Source organism: Panicum hallii, chromosome 8, assembly GCF_002211085.1.
Source record: "Panicum hallii strain FIL2 chromosome 8, PHallii_v3.1, whole genome shotgun sequence".
Classification (NCBI taxonomy): domain Eukaryota; kingdom Viridiplantae; phylum Streptophyta; class Magnoliopsida; order Poales; family Poaceae; genus Panicum; species Panicum hallii.
In genome coordinates this window covers 6,897,995-6,914,055 of record NC_038049.1, presented here as the reverse complement: position 1 = coordinate 6,914,055, position 16,061 = coordinate 6,897,995, and the positions used below count along the sequence as shown (strand labels likewise).

General features: G+C 44.4%; 2 protein-coding genes across 2 annotated transcripts; one reads left to right on the top strand and one right to left on the bottom strand.

Annotated features, from left to right (window-relative positions):
• The first annotated feature begins 1,001 nt into the window (after window positions 1-1,001).
• On the top strand, window positions 1,002-2,665 carry LOC112903584. The gene is made up of 4 exons (XM_025972834.1): window positions 1,002-1,326; window positions 1,411-1,623; window positions 1,889-2,491; window positions 2,586-2,665. Exons 1-4 carry the CDS (start codon window positions 1,002-1,004, stop codon window positions 2,663-2,665), a joined length of 1,221 nt encoding a protein of 406 aa, XP_025828619.1.
• An 8,812-nt stretch (window positions 2,666-11,477) lies between these two features.
• LOC112902478 (disease resistance protein RPP13-like) lies at window positions 11,478-15,855 on the bottom strand. Its single transcript, XM_025971583.1, has 2 exons — window positions 14,893-15,855; window positions 11,478-13,845 (listed from the first exon to the last, which is right to left on the bottom strand). Exons 1-2 carry the CDS (start codon window positions 15,693-15,695, stop codon window positions 11,814-11,816), a joined length of 2,835 nt encoding a protein of 944 aa, XP_025827368.1. The 5' UTR covers window positions 15,696-15,855; the 3' UTR covers window positions 11,478-11,813.
• Window positions 15,856-16,061: the final 206 nt, after the last annotated feature.

Sequence of the window (16,061 nt, the reverse complement as noted above, 5' to 3'; positions counted from 1 at the left end):
ATTCGGGCTGCTAGTAGTTCTAGGGTATCCAATCTTGGAGGGGCAAATACCAAGTCTTCTTTTGGGAGAGCAAGTGGAACTAGTAGTGAAGCTGGAAATGTCGGCAAGACAGTTGGCGCTGGCAGTGGCAGTAGCTGTGGTAGCTTGAGTAAACAAAGTTCATTGCATTCTTTCTACCCAGGCCACAACAGTCCGTTTGATATAGATTTGGTACGTAGTAGGGCACCATCACAACCACGAGTGGATATTATGCTTGATGGGGATTCCAAGCTTAAGCTTTGGAAGGCTTGGGCGAAGTGGTTTCATGCCAATGACTTACCTGGTAGGAAAGCTGACTACCCGTACTTTTGGGCTGCAGTTAAATTGACTCAACAGCTTGGGGAACTACCTATCCCAAAAGGAAGAGATATAGATGGACCACTGTTAGATATGAACTATAATGACTTGGAAGCTCATATGGAATCTTTTAAGGAAGATTGGAGTCGTTATGGGGTTACAATTATGTGCGATTCATGGACAAGCCCTACAATGATGTGTATTATCAATTTCATGATTTTTTGCAATGGTCGCATGTTCTTTCATAAATCTGTGAATGCAACCGGAGAAGTTCAAAATGCAGAATTTATTTATGAGAAGATTAGAGATGTAGTGGTTGATGAAGTTGGGGCTAAGTTCGTCGTTCAGATTGTGACGGATAATGGTTCAAATTATAAAAAAGCATGCAAGCAGCAAACTACTAACATCCACACATTACTTGGCAGCCATGTGCTGCTCATACTATTAATTTGATGTTGAAGGATATAGGAAGATTTGACGATGTTGCATATGTAGTGGATAGCGCAAAGCGCATATGTAGGTTCTTCTACAACCATAATAGACTTCATGCTATGATGAGGGAGAAGATTGGTGGAGAGCTGATTCGGTGGAATGCCACTAGGTTTGGCACAGTGTTTTTGTGCTTGCAGAGTTTTTGGGATAGGCAGGACAAGTTGAAGTCATGGATGGTCTCTGAGTGGAAAAACAGTGAATGGAGAAATGAGCAAGACCATGCCTTTGCATATGATTGCCTGACAAATAGGGTTTGGTGGGATAAGATGGAATCGGTGCTTAATGCTGTTGGACCCATCTTCTTTGTTCTTCGCTTTGCTGACCGGCAAAAGAATGCTACTCTATCCGGCTTACTTCCAAAGATGATACAGGCATATAATGATATATGTGCTAAGTTGAGAAAAGGTGAACAGGGAAAAAGAGATCTCCTTAACAAAACAGCCGAAGTAATAAGTAAGAGAACACGATATCTTCTTAATGAGACACTTGTGCTTGCAGGTAACAACCGGACAGAAAGTTTGTTCAATTCATGTGTATTTTTTCATGTCTCTAATATTGTTGTCTTTTTTTTTTCCTTTGTAGCTGCTGCACTTGACCCTGGAGAGCTATACAGATCAAACCATGCAAAAAAATCATGTTATCAATTGGCTGTAACTTTGGCAATAAAGAAACTGGCTACTTCAACTTCAGAGGCTGCTACTGCAATTGACCAATATTCTTGTTTCATTGAAAAGAAGGGTCTATTTGGAGATCCAGAAGCTCGTTGGTCAGCACTTCATGGCAAAAGCAGTCCAGGTACACTTCTATGCCTAGTTACTAGTTGAAACAAGCATATCTATGCCTAGTTACTCCTTGTGTCCTTAGTTGAAACCAGAAAATCTTGTGCTACTGTTCTTGGATCATTTTGGCAAGTTACTAGTGCAGAGAATCTTAGTGAAATAATCCAATGTGCTCTTTGCTGGATCATTTATTGCAAGTTACTAGTGCAGCAAGTTACAATGTATAGAAACTTACTTTATGTGCTGTTGTTGCATATTATTATTTTTTTAATTAATTGCAGTTGAGTGGTGGGGTTCATATGGAGGGCAATGCCCTGCATTGCAAAAGATTGCAAGACGCATTGTCTCACAATGCGTATCATCTAGTGGATGTGAAAGAAATTGGAGCACCTTTGCTCTTGTTCACACAAAATTAAGAAATAAATTAGGCTTTGACAAGCTGCACAAGTTGGTGAAAGTGCATTATAACTTGAAGCTACAGATCCAACAATTCGAAGCTGACTTTCAAAGCCTTCAAGAAAAAGATGTTGATCCATGTGCTATGATGATGGATGTTGCCCTTTATGATGAACAAAACTCAATCATGGATTGGCTAAATAATTCAATGAGCGATTCCACACCAATTCTCGATGAATACGATGATGATGATCTTGATTGGAACACACCTAGCAGCTTTCTCATTGAAAGTCTGGAAATGGACATAGAAGAGGTGGCTGCATTCAAGAGGAAGCTTTGCTTGGGAAAAAATGGCAGAAAAAAGAAACAGAGAAAGCAATGGGATGAAGAAGAAGAAGTTATAGAGGACTATGCATCTGATTCTTCTCATGAACAAGGCAGCCCAATTTATGCTGAGTCAGGTGATAGTAGTTCCAATGAAGGTGATGGTGAGTTTCAGTTCAATTTTCTAGTTTAGATTTTCTATTAACATCATGTAAATTTTGTTCTTTGTTCTTTGGAATATTATTTTTTCTTGCAAAGGTGATAATGATGATGGTGAAGGAAGTGGTGGTACTAGAGCTCATGTAGGTGTATCAGATGGTTTTAGCTCAGGTGACTAAACTACAATTGCATACTTTTGCAAGTAGGCTTTCTAGAATTGTATTGGTTGGTGAGAAAAATAAATACATGTGATCACATTGTAGGTGCTAATCATGGGGAATAAGCTCCTCTACGGCCAAGATCAACTAGGAAAAAGAAGCCAACTCTCAAGAGCATCAATAAACTATAAAAGGTTTGATGACCCTTTCCTTTGCTAACTTTATAACCATTGCTTTAGTGTGATTTCATTTCATGAATAGAGTTTAAACATTTCCTATGTAATTATTTGTAGGGCTGTACAACTCCGAGGAAAAGATGTGGCATGCTTCATTGGTTCAGAATTTTGTGTGGTTGTGCTGTAGCTTAAATGCACTCCAAACTTTTGTAACATGCTAATATTTAAGGCAGCCAATACTTTGCTATCCAATGGACTGTAATATGGCCCATGTGACTGTAATATGTGTCACTTAGTTACATTCTATGCTGAGCCTTTCATATATGCTCCTTTATTGCAATATTTTTTTGGTGTTATATGCAATCAGTGATAACTAATGGATTAGATGCAGTTTCAAGTGAAATTCTGCCAAAAATTTTAAAAAATTTGAATTTGATCTGATATATCCTGATTATCCTGTTTATCTGTAACCTCCGATAATTTTTTTTTCTCCGGTAATGAAAACCTTGATTATGAGCGTGTTCAAGCTCCCTCTCGGGTTATGTGATGATCTCACTGGCACCATCCGTAGCTTTTGTTGGGGCGTGGAAAATGGAAAGAGGAAAATGGCCTGGTTGGCATGGGAACAAATGATTCTCAAAAAATGCTGTGGAGGGATGGGATTTAAAGACCTGCGCTTGTTCAATCAAGCCATGTTGGCGCGCCAGGCCTGGCGCCTAGTTCAGTTCCCTGACAGCCTCTGTGCGCGGTTGTTAAAAGCAAAATGTTTCCCCAGAGGAAGCTTGGTAGATACAGCATTCTGCTCTAATGCCTCGATACCATGGCAGGCAATTATGCACGGACTGGAGCTGCTCAACCAAGGAATAATATGGAGAGTGGCAAACGGTAAGCAAATTAGAACATGGCGTGACCCATGGATACCGAGGGAACTGTCACTGAGAGTAACATCTCGACAGGGAAGGTGTCGGTTGCGTTGGGTGTCCGAGCTGTTGGACATCGATGGCAGGGGATGGGATTTCAACAAGCTCATCCAGATCTTTAAGAAATTGCTAAAACTAAGATTCCTGCAAGGCTACCAGAGGATTTTATTGCTTGGCATTTGGAGAAAAGTGGTGTTTTCTCGGTGCGCAGTGCTTATAACCTCAGCCCGGACGTCCAAGCATCAAGCTCTGCTCCGGATGGTGAGAGGAAACTGTGGCAGAGGGTCTGGAGGGATGAAGTGCCTCCCAAAGTTAATGTTTTCACTTGGAAATTGGCAAGGGATATACTCCCAACCCGGTGGGCAAAATTCATAAGATGTTTGGAACCAAATGACCACTGCCCCTTGTGTGATCGCGAGGCTGAGACAAGTTTCCACGCCACAGTATCATGCCCACAAGCAAGAGGGCTTCACATGGCTATGCGCGAGCACTGGCAGTTGCTGGACGAAACATGGCCGGACTGGTTGCTCCTCCTCCTGGAACAATGTTCAGATACCGAGCAGGATGTCACCAAGCTGCTGTTGTGGAAAACATAGGCAATGCACAACAATATCACACACCAGGAAGGACCAACTAGCATCCCTGAGGCGGTTCATGCTTTGTGTTCCATGCAGGCTACACTAGCCGGAATCCTGACGGGGGAAGATGGGCCAAACGGGAAAGGGAAGGCGCCCTGTTCATTGTCCGTCAAGAAGAAGAAGAACAAAACGGTGGTTGAGGAGCAGGAGAGGAAATCTAAATGGGAGCCGCCTCCAGTGGGCTGGGTCAAATTCAACGTTGATGGCTCTTTTGTGCAACAATCTGGTGAAGCGGGAATTGGCGTGATTGCTCGCGATAGCTCAGTGCAGGTTATCCTCACGGCCAGGCGGGTGCTTTTCAGGTGTCAGGGTGCAGTGGAGGCCGAAGTCCGGGCCTGTCGTGAAGGATTCCGATTGGCTGCTCAGTGGACGCAAGGGCCAGTCATAATCGAATCCGACTGTGCACGGATAGTTCAGGCCATGAAGGAAAGGGAGGATCGATCTGCAATTAGCTTCATCCTGATGGAAGCGAAGGTTCAAGCGCGACTGTTGCCGGAGTGGCGTGTCGCTAAGGTTAGAAGAGAGTGTAATCTAGTTGCTAATGATTTAGCCCAGCTAGCTAAAAGGTCTATGCATACTGCGGTGTGGTTAGGTCGTGCACCTGCGTGCGTCGAGTCCACAGTAGCAAATGATTGTACGCCTTCCAACTAGTGAATAAAGCTCTCTTTTTACCCGAAAAAAATCCACCATTTTGCCCGCTGCTTGCTTGCTCATGTGCATGCCTCGCGCCGTGCGACCTGATTGTGGGGAAACGCCGAAATTTTTGGCATGTGGCGACAGAGGCTGGGGAAGCCATTTTGCATCGAACGGGCCTATCTCAAAGACTGATTCACACAACCAATTGTAAGGACGTTGCATCCCACGAGTTAGGCTGAACGGGCTGTCATGACCCTTGGCCGTCGACGATCACCGCCGAGACGTGAGAGGTAAAAGAGGGAATCGAGAGGGATAGCTTGAGGAGGAGAATGAACTCCTGACTCTATTTGCTTTCTGAATTAAGATTGTTACCGAGTCTGTTATAGCAAGGGAACTTAAACACAGGCGTAGTGTCTGCCCTGTGGGACCCATGGCCCAGCTATTACATAAAATGCACATACGTTCGATAACTATAAACGACACCACAAAACACCTCCTGTTGAATACGTCTTCTTCATGAAGCATCACCAGATGCTGACATCTCCTCCCCCAGCTGAACTCGCTTGTCCCCAGGCGAGCGCACCCGAAAGCCTCTTGCTGATGACATAATAGTCCTCCCAAGTAGCAGAATCTGCAGGAAGATTACCCCACTTAATCAGCACCTGCGGAATAGCCGTGTCACCTTGTTTCACCAGACGACGCTGGAGAATAGTTTCAGGCATCAGAGGTTCCTTCTCCAGATCAATGACCTTTAGCAACTCATTGTACACCGGTGTATAATTTGGTGTGAATGGCTTCAGTTGCGAAACATGAAACACTGGATGAATTTGAGAGTCAACAGGTAACTCCAGACGATAGGCAGCGAGTCCAATTCTCTCCAAAACAGTAAAAGGTCCATAATATTTGTAAGCCAGCTTAGGGCAGGGTCAGTTCACCACTGAATGTTGAGCCTAAGGCTGAAGCTTCAACAGAACTGATTCTCCCACCTGAAACTGCCTGTCAGTTTCGCTTCTTATCAGCCTGAATTTCCATTCTATTCTGGGCAGTAGCAAGCATTTGCTGCATAGTGTTATGAGCCTCTTTTTCTGTCACCCAATCTTGGACTATAGTAGTGGCTGGAGGACAGGGATCAGGAACCGCCAACAACACAGGGCCATACCCATACAGTGCCTTGAATGGTGAACAACCCAACGAAGAATGATGAGTGGAGTTATACCAAAACTCAGCCATAGGCAACGAACCTCTCCATTGTTTAGGTGAACTGTGCACTGCACACCTGAGATACATTTCAAGGCATTGATTCACTCTCTCACTCTGCCCATCAGTTTGAGGGTGATAACGGGTGCTCATGAGCAAAGTAGTTCCCCACAGCTTGAATAATTCCTTACAAACATCACTTGTGAATATCTTATCTCTATCAGAGAATAGATTTAGGGAGTCCATGCAATTTGAATACAGAATCCATCATTGCCTTGGCCACTACAGGAGCTGTGAATGGATGTTTAAGTGAAATGAAATGGGCATACTTTGTAAATCTATCCACCACCACTAGGATGGTGTTCTGTCCATCAGACTTAGGCAGACTTTCTATGAAATCCATTGTCCAATCCTGCCAAGCTCCAGCAGGTGCAGGGGTTGTAAAAGACCAGCAGGTTTGCTCCTTTCATGTTTGGCCTGTTGACAAACCCCACACTGCTTGACAAAACTGTCCACATCCTGTTTAAGGCCTTCCCACACAAACATCCTTTTCACCCTTTGGTAGGTGCCCTGGACACCAGAATGTCCCCCCAGGGCACTGTCATGAAAGGCAGCAATTAGTTTGGTCCTCAAGGCTGAGTTGTGGCCCACCCAGATTTTACTGCCCTGCCTAATCACCCCTTTGTTGAGATAGTACCCACTGTTATCAGGACTGGTAATTGCCAACTGCTGCGATAGTTGCTGAGCTTCTGAATCAGTGACATAAGAGTTTATCACCTCCTGAATCCACAATGGTAGTATCTCAGACACAGCTGGAATAGCCATAGCATGTCCAACTCGAGACAAAGCATCTGCTACCAGATTATCCAAACCTTTCTTATATACAATTTTGAACTGAAGCCCCATAAGCCTTGTCATGGCTTTCTTTTGTAATTCAGATTGCAAGTATTGATCCCCCAGACATGACAAGCTCTTGTGGTCTGTTATAGTTATGAACTCTTGGCGCTGCAAATATGGTCTCCACCTCTCTACTGCCATAATCACAGCCAGAAACTCCTTTTCATAAATGGACAAATGCTGATGCATTGTTGCCAATTCTTTGCTAAAAAAGGCAATTGGCTGTCCCTTCTGCAGTAACACAACTCCAATTCCAGAAGCACAAGCATCAGTCCCCATAGTAAAAACATCATTGAAATTCGGCATAGCCAACATAGGGGTAGAACTCGTAGCCTTCTTGAGTTCCTGAAAAGCCTGTTCTGCAACATCAGACCACAGAAATTGCTTCTTCTTCAACAAATTAATTGGAGGCTTTGCTATGATCCCATAGTCCTTTACAAATTTTCTGTAATATCCAGTTAATCCTAAGAATCCCCACAATTCAGTAGGATTAGTTGGTGTGGGCCACTTCAACATAGCTTCTGTTTTACTAGGATCAGTAGATACCCCTTCCTGAGGAATGATATGTCCCAAATATTCCAGTTCCTGCTGAGGAGAAGACCATTTTGATAGCTTGATATAAAACTGATGTGTTCTCAACACATTCAATACTTGTTGTAAATGAATTAAGTGACTCTCCAAATTTTGACTGTAAATAAGGATATCATCCAGGAAAACCATTACAAATTTTCTGAGGTAGGGACCCAAGATTTGGTTCATGATGCACTGGAATGTAGCAGGGTCATTAGTTAGCCCAAAGGGCATAACTTTGAACTGGTAATGCCCTTGATGAGTTTTGAAAGCAGTTTTGAATTCATCCTCCACTCTCATCCTAATTTGGTGGTACCCAGCCCTCATGTCTAACTTGGTAAAGAATTTTTTGCCAAACAACTCATCCAGGATCTCCTCTATAATAGGCATGGGAAACCTATTCTTGATAGCCAATGAATTTAACTTTCTGTAATCCACACAAAATCTCCAAGACCCATCCTTCTTTTGAACCAAGAGCACAGGTGAAGCAAAAGGACTATTGCTCGAAGTGATCAGTCCGGCCTCCAAGAGTTCTTTCACCTGCCTCTCTATCTCATCTTTGTGAAGTGGAGAATACCTATAAGGTCTAGAGTTGACTGGTACAGCACCAGGTATAAGGGGTATAGAATGATCATAAGTTCTAATAGGAGGCAACTCCTTAGGTTACCCAAACACATCACTATATTTCCTCAAGAGTTCCTGCACTGCTTTTGGAACAGATTGCTTAATGGCCTTAGAAAAATTCTCAACAACAGCAACTGCCCATACTTCATTACCATGGCACCACTTCACCAATTGTTCAGCATGAATCTCATGTAACTCAGGGTGAGGCTTGAGAACCCCTTGCAACTTCAGTGGCACTCCATTTTCCACAAATTCTATTGTTTTCTCCTTCCAGTTACAGCTCATTGGGCTTCTCTGTGATAGCCAATCATATCCCAAGGTAGAGTCATATGCACCCAAATCAACAAACCCTCATATCAGTGTTGAATGTGTAACCTTGACACCACCATTCTAGCCCACACACCATTGTATCACTGATGACCTCCTGCCCATTGGCCACCCTTACCTGGACAGGTGTACAAGGTGTAGCAGAAAGGCCCAATTTGTGCAGAAATGCAGCACTGACAAAACTTGCTGTGCTGCTAGAGTCAACCAGTGTCAACATCACTTTGTTCTTCACCAGAGATCTGAGCTTGATACAGCTTTCAGTCTCAGTACCACTGATTGCATGTAGGGAGAGCTGCAAAAATTTCATTGGTGAGTGCATCCTCTACAGCCAACTGATTCAACACCTCCTCAGATAAAGGCTGATCCAGATCATTGCAAATTAGTGCATTCGTTTGGGGCTTAACTCTCTCCTTACACTTCTCAGGATGAGTAGGGTCATAAGGCTCCCCACAATACATACATTGGCCATTAGCCTTTCTCATGTCTCTGAGTTGCCTCTCCTTCCACAAACTGGAACCCCCCTGATTGGTTCTATTATCATCTCTGCTGGAGAAAGTAGTATGCCTGCTAGGTGCTGGCTTGTTGGATTTGAATTTCCCCTGATCTCAGAGTCTCTCCTGAATCTTAGCAAGTGAGATTGCCTTGTCCACTGAACTTGGCATTTGTGACATCACTGGACCTTTCAACTCAGACTTCAGCCCCTTCATAAATGAGAAACAAAGAACATCTCTCCCAACCCAGTACTGTGCATCAACAACACATATCTCATATCCTCAAAGCCCTTGGCATATTCTTCTACAGAATTCAACTGTTTGTACTCCAACAGATCAGAGGTGGTTTGCCGATAATCATCGGCCCCTTGAGTAACCTTAAACACCTGCCACCATCTAGCAGCATTTTCCTCATGTAAAGAAGCGGCAGTGACCCACATAATTTCAGGCAGGTTACAGATTCTGAAGTAATCATTGCACTTGTTCAACCAAATCTTAGGATTAACACCTTCAAACATTGGAAAAGTCAGTTTAGGTAGATTATAGCGAGTAAAACCAGGGGCATCCCTCTCTCTTCTCTCATGATTCTCTCGCCTCCCAGCATGTGGACCAGCCCGAGTTGAATGTAAGGGATTAATAGTATCAGACAACATAGAAGGACTAAGAGAGTCAAAATTAGAATCATCATGCAACTGATGTAGTCAATCTAGCCTCTGCTTTGCCATCACTTGCTGATGCTGAGCCAACTGTCCTACTGCCTTAGTGTTGATGTTTAACTTAGCGATTACCTGTTGCTGGTTCAGGTTAATTTCATCTACCCGAGTGAACAACAAGTCCAGACTAGCATTCAATTTATCCCAACGATCTAGATCCTGTTGAGCTTCATGATCCATTGCGTCGAGAATAAATTGGGTTTGCACGGAAGGTTTAGAAGGCGCCGTGGCTGATCTCCTGCAAGTCAACTCACGCGTGGATGGGAATTACAGGGGCAATCGGCTCAGCGATGTGCCAAACCAATCACACACCCAGACCAAATCCGATGCATGAATCAAGACCGACGGCGTAACGAGATCGAAAGCCGCGTACCTGATGAAGCCGAAGAATCTACCGCCGCCCAGATCGCCGCCAAAAAATCCGGTCACTCCACCGCCGCCACACGCCGCCGCAGAGAAAACCCGTGCCGTCCACCACCGCCCGCGCCGCCAAATAGGCACGTCACCCACGCCGAGGATAGGAGTCTCTGATACCAACTGTCACGACCCTTGGTCGTCGACGATCGCCGCCGATACGTGAGAGGTGAAAGAGAGAATCGAGACGGATAGCTTGAGGAGGAAAATGAACTCCTCACTCTGTTTGCTTTCTGAATTAAGATTGTTACCGAGTCTGTTACAGCAAGGGAACTTAAACACAGGCGTAGCGTCTGCCCTATGGGACCCATGGCCCAGCTATTACATAAAATGCACATACGTGTGATAACTGTGTAAACGACACCACAAAACACCTTCTATTGAATACGTCTTCTTCACGAAGCATCACTGGATGCTGACACAGGCATACAGGAAACCAATCATGCCTTAGTTCTATACATATGACTTCTAACTTCTCTACAAATTATTAGAAAAAAATCCAAATTGCTCACCTCAAATATGACCAAAGTTCGGAGAACCCCTAAACTATTTCTTGGTTCAGTTCTCCAGAAACTATATTATTTGGTTCAATTTACCTCTTGGTATTATTGTTTTTCACACAAAAGTAAGGGACGTCATAAAAATGTATTATAAATATTTAGTCTTTTTTGTATTGTAATTGGAGGATTAATTTATTATTAAATATCCTATCATATCAAGAGAATAATGAAAATTCCAATATGTATTTTTAATGTACGTTATGATGTCTGATATCATCACGTAAAATTTTAATTTTGGACTCGACTTGTGCGTGGAGAAAAAAATACAAAGGGGTAAACTGAATCTACTGACATAGTTGTGCATGTAAATTGATCCAAAATAATAGTTTATGGGGTTATCCAGATTTTAGCCATATATGATGGGAGATCCCAAAAAAATAGTTCATGAGGTTATCCAGATTTTAGCCATACATGAGGGGAGTAATTTGGATTTTTTTTCACAAATTAAACTTGCACTAAGGATTAAGATGTTAACTGGTTTATTTATAAATAGATTATTCTCACCAAATATGACCTCGAAGAAATTAGCACTGAGATAAAAATTGTAGCCTATGTAATTCCAATGAAAATATATAACATCTATTCTTCGGATGGAATCTTGCTAAGTTTATTTGGCGAACATTCAAGATTCCTTTTGAGTTACACCATCCAATGAGTGTTCAAGACATGGTTAAATGGACACAAGAATAATCTTAGGAGAAAAAATTTTGGTTACAGCCATTACGATGTGTAAGGCAATAGTTCCAAAACATGGTTGTATCAAAGAATACGGAGGCTAGGGCCTCTTTCATTTACTATATGAAATAGACTACCCCTTTATCAAAAAGTAGAAACTAAAGCTGCGGTACCAATTGCGACAACCAGTTTATGCTCCCTGGGGGGCTGAAACAGACAAACAGATGATTACTGATACTGATATTTATTTTCCACATCATGCATTCATGGTCATGGTTCTTCTAGTATGGTCATGGTCATGATATTTCTTTTCCACATCATGAATTCAAGGTTATGGCTGCACCCGTGGAGCCATCAAATTTTGATTCCACCTTTCGACCTGGACTATGGGACGGTTATGATGGACTCCTGCTACACCTCTGATGTCATCCTCCAAAGAATCCACTTCGTCAGAAGTAGCAGCTTTCCAGTCAATATGGAGATCGACATATTTGAGGCCTGCCAGATTCTGCAGCCCAAGGACCAGGCCACCGTCCCCATACTTGAATTGGCACCGTGCCGGGAGTACCAGCTTGAGCCTTTGGAGCTTTGGCATGGCTCCCGGCTCAAATTCCAACGCTCCCTCACACCAACAGCGGAATGTAAATTTGACCAAACTCTGGAACCCTTGACTCTTGATTGCATGCCTTGGGTGGAAGATGCCTGAATCTCCTTCATTGCCAGGGAATAAGAAAACAGAAAGAGAGACTAGGATGGGTAAACTTGCTAGGATGTTTATTCCTTCCTTGCTTACTTCACCCCAAAGTCCGATGCGGAGGTGGGTCAAATTGAGTAGCGAGCTGATTTGATGGGGCACGGCACTTATTAACTCACCAAGGACAAGCCTCTGAAGTGGTGGTGGAGTACTGACGCATAATGACATGAATGAAAGCGTGGCAACAGGATGCCCCACCACACTAAACTGTCGAAGTCTTGTGAACAGCTTGGTGAGCGAGGAGATACATGCTTTCTGTTTCTCATGGCCTTCCACGTCACGTACTTCAGTAGCGTCCGTCCAGACAATTGCAAGTACCTTCAAATTGGTCAGATCGCTGAGCCCTTGGATAAACTTTACAGATTGAAAACTCAAATCGATACTTGACAGCTCTTCCAGGGCCTGCAGATTTCCAATGCCATCGGGTAGTTGCATCCAATAACCCACATTAAGACGCACTAATCTCTGCAATTGGATAATACTTGCTGGTTTTCTAATGTTGATTTTACTAATGTCTAGTGTCTCTAGATGTTGCAGCTTTTCTAAATCTTCTGGGAGCTCGCAGCCCCGGCTGGGCCCAATATTTATAATACCAAAATACTTCATTTGACTGATTCTTTTAACCTGTCCAAGATAGCATTCTCCATCAACCCGAAGACCTCTTATATTCAGCACTCGCAAGACTTGGTTACTTAAAAACTTGAAGGCGTGCTTTACCAGCCCTGAATTATTACAGCCAAAAATATTAATGGATCGAATATGTGCGTGTTTTATTGTCTTGACCATCTCTTCAACTGGGCCAGAAATGTCTTTTTGTATGGATAAACGGCGGATCTTGTTACAAATATAATTTTGAGAGAACCCATTACGATTCCATATAGTAACAAAGTTGTCCTCAACAGCCTTTGATACAATAAACTCAAGTATGACATCATGAACTCTGCAAATTTTCACTGTTGAGCCATCTACCCCAACCTTGGCAGGCTGGACCAAGCTTCTGTTGATCAGATCATTCAAGTAACTTCTCCCAAGCTGCTCCATACTTTCTCTGTCTTGTCCAGGAATCAGTGCTTCGGCTACCCATAACAATATCAACTCTCTGCAATCAATCAAATAGTCCTCCGGAAACACACTCAGATATAACAAACAGCTCTTTAGATGGCGAGGAAGGTCAAAGTAACTGAGCAGCAATATTCTTTTCATTTTATCAATGTGAGAATCTTTGTCAACTGCAGCAGAAATGGACTTCAATGTATTGACCCAGACTTCCACCGTTTGCCTTTTGTTTGCTAATAAACCAGCTATACTGATTATGGCTAGTGGTAAGCCACCACACTTCTTCAGAATATCACTGGATACTTTCCTTAAATCTTGAGGACAATCTTCACGGGAGCAAAATAGTCTTTTAAAGAATAATCTCTGAGAGTCGTCATCTCCAAGTGGCTGCGCTTCGTACATACGTGCACCAATACCAGCACAACATGATTTGGCTACAGTTTTACTGCGTGTCGTAGTAATTACTATGCTTCCGTTGTCATTGCGAGGTAAGGCAGATTCTATAAGCTCCCATGCTGCTACACTCCATATATCATCAATCAAGATTAGGTACCTGCATGCATTGGTTGTGGAACTACATTAAATGGTGCAGATATCTGCGAAATGTAAAAGAGATGGATTGTAAGTGGCATAATTTTCTCTCAGAGTGTATTACACGCACAGTCAACAAAAGTTCCCAGTACGTAGGTACGAGGAACGTGAATCGATAATTTTAAGTTCCCGGGTCTTAGGGGTATACCTCCTAGGGACGTTTGGATCGAGGTTAGGATCATGATCCCTAGTTAATTGGGACGATATACCCGGAACGTAGCTACGGATTCCTCTCTCCCCTCCCTTCCTCTCTTCCTCCGGATCCCCCCTCCCCTCCTTTGCTGTCGCCGGCTCCCCTCCTCCGCCGCCCCCGCCAGCTCCCCTCCTCCCCCACCCCCGCCGGCTCCCCTCCCCGGCCTCCCTTCCCATGCGGAGCGGCGTAGGCAGAGCAGCGCCGCATGGCTGCGGGATGGCGGCGCGGCGCGGGCAGAGCGAGCGGCGCAGCACGGGCGGCCGCGGACGGGAGGGCGGGATGAACGGGAACACGGCACCGTACGTCTCCTCCCTCCGCACGGGCTAGCCGCGCCTTCTTCCCGCCCTTTCCGGCGTCGCCAGCTCGTGCCCCGCCATTCTTCCCACCCTCGCCGACGTCGTCAGCTCCCGCGTGACGACCCAGCACCACCGGAATACGTTCCATCCACGATCCTGCGACTATACCGCTGCGTTCCTGTTCCGCGATCCGGAACGAAAATACCGGGTACGGGGAACGTCGCAACATACCGCGTTCCGTGTGACTGTGATTACACGTGCTAGGGATTTAGGCTGGAACCTACTTCCGTTATCTGATAAAAAGACTACAACCTCCCAAATGATAAGTGTCACATTAGAACAGAGTCCCATTATTTAAATGCGTATGATCTTTTAAAAAAAGGTTTGCAAAATCATTCTCTCTATCCAGAAAGTTTTGCTGAATCTAAATGTATTCAGTGGCACAGAGTAAATTTTCTACTGAAATAAATATCATACACACATAATGTAACCATTAGTAGAAGAAAACTATCTTGTGTACCTCTTGTCAATTAAGTAGTCTCTCATATTGCGTATGAGCTGCTCCATCTCCCACCTTTCGGTCTGGTCGTCAAACTGGTTGTTGCTTATTTGAGACAATATATCTCTGAGGAGTTTCTTAATATCTGGAGTCTGAGATACAGACACGAAGGCCCGGCAATCAAATGCTTCAGTGATTTTGCGGTATACCTCCATGGCCAGAGTGGTCTTCCCCTGCCCAGCGGTTCCATAGATGGAAACCACCTTGTGCTGCATCTCTTCACATGTTAACAATTCGATGATCTCCTTGCGAGGACCATCAATTCCCACGAGATCCCTCGCCTCTGCAAAGAGTGCAGGTGCTCGAAGATCCAAGAGCACTGGCTGAGGTGAGGCGGCGTGGATGTCGTAGCGTTTGGCCCGCTCGCTCTGCTCGATCACGAGGCTCTTGAGTTTTTGGATCTCCTCTGCCAATCCCCGGTCCTGCAACAAGATCTTCACCTTCCGCACAGCCTTGCGCACGAAGTTGGCCTTGGAACCCCCATGGCTGTGATTGAGCCTGAAACGGTCGATGCAATCTTCGATATCGTAGGATAGCTCACGCACCTTGCTTCTCCAATCTTTGGCCAGTGGATCAATCTGGTCGTCGTCCTTCTCCGCGAGATTCTGCAGCACGGCGTCCATGGTGCTCAGCTCCTCCTTCAGGAAGCAGATCCCTTCCTCAGCGCCTCGGGCGAGCTGGTACTTCTCGCCGAGCATGGCGGTCAGCTTGCCGATCACGGAGCCCATCACGCCCGTTGCTGCGCTCGCCATCACTTCGGCCATCACGCCTCGCAAGCACTCGCTCTAAGCCAAATGCTAGCTCGATTGTAGTGGTGTGAGAGAGGAAGCGCACTTCAATTCTCAGGTTAATTACTCGCCGATGGTGCGTGTGGGGACCTAGAGATTATTAAAACTAAAGGAGAGGATATCAATTTGTGGATACCTGCTACAGCACACGCCAAACTGCACTTTGGATATACCTGCTCCAACTTCATTAAGTAAATGGCCTGCTTTAGATGGTGGTTCAGCAAGTAGCCATACAAAACGTTAAAGCTTGTTCACATCAACGCGGACATAAATGTTTTTAAAAATCTGTGTTTTGATCGAGGTGACTTGTAATATGTGCCGTTCAACGTATTTAACTGCTAC

What these genes read in the sequence shown, in the direction of transcription:
- LOC112903584 (XM_025972834.1), top strand. Translation starts at nt 1,002, where the DNA reads ATGGTCTCTGAGTGGAAAAACAGTGAATGGAGAAATGAGCAAGACCAT. An exon ending in TGAGACACTTGTGCTTGCAG is followed by an intron (nt 1,327 to 1,410) that starts GTAACAACCGGA and finishes TTTCCTTTGTAG; the next exon opens with CTGCTGCACTTGACCCTGGA. An exon ending in TAGTTCCAATGAAGGTGATG is followed by an intron (nt 2,492 to 2,585) that starts GTGAGTTTCAGT and finishes TTTCTTGCAAAG; the next exon opens with GTGATAATGATGATGGTGAA.
- LOC112902478 (XM_025971583.1), bottom strand. Translation starts at nt 15,695, where the DNA reads ATGGCCGAAGTGATGGCGAGCGCAGCAACGGGCGTGATGGGCTCCGTG. An exon ending in GACTACTTAATTGACAAGAG is followed by an intron (nt 13,846 to 14,892) that starts GTACACAAGATA and finishes CAATGCATGCAG; the next exon opens with GTACCTAATCTTGATTGATG.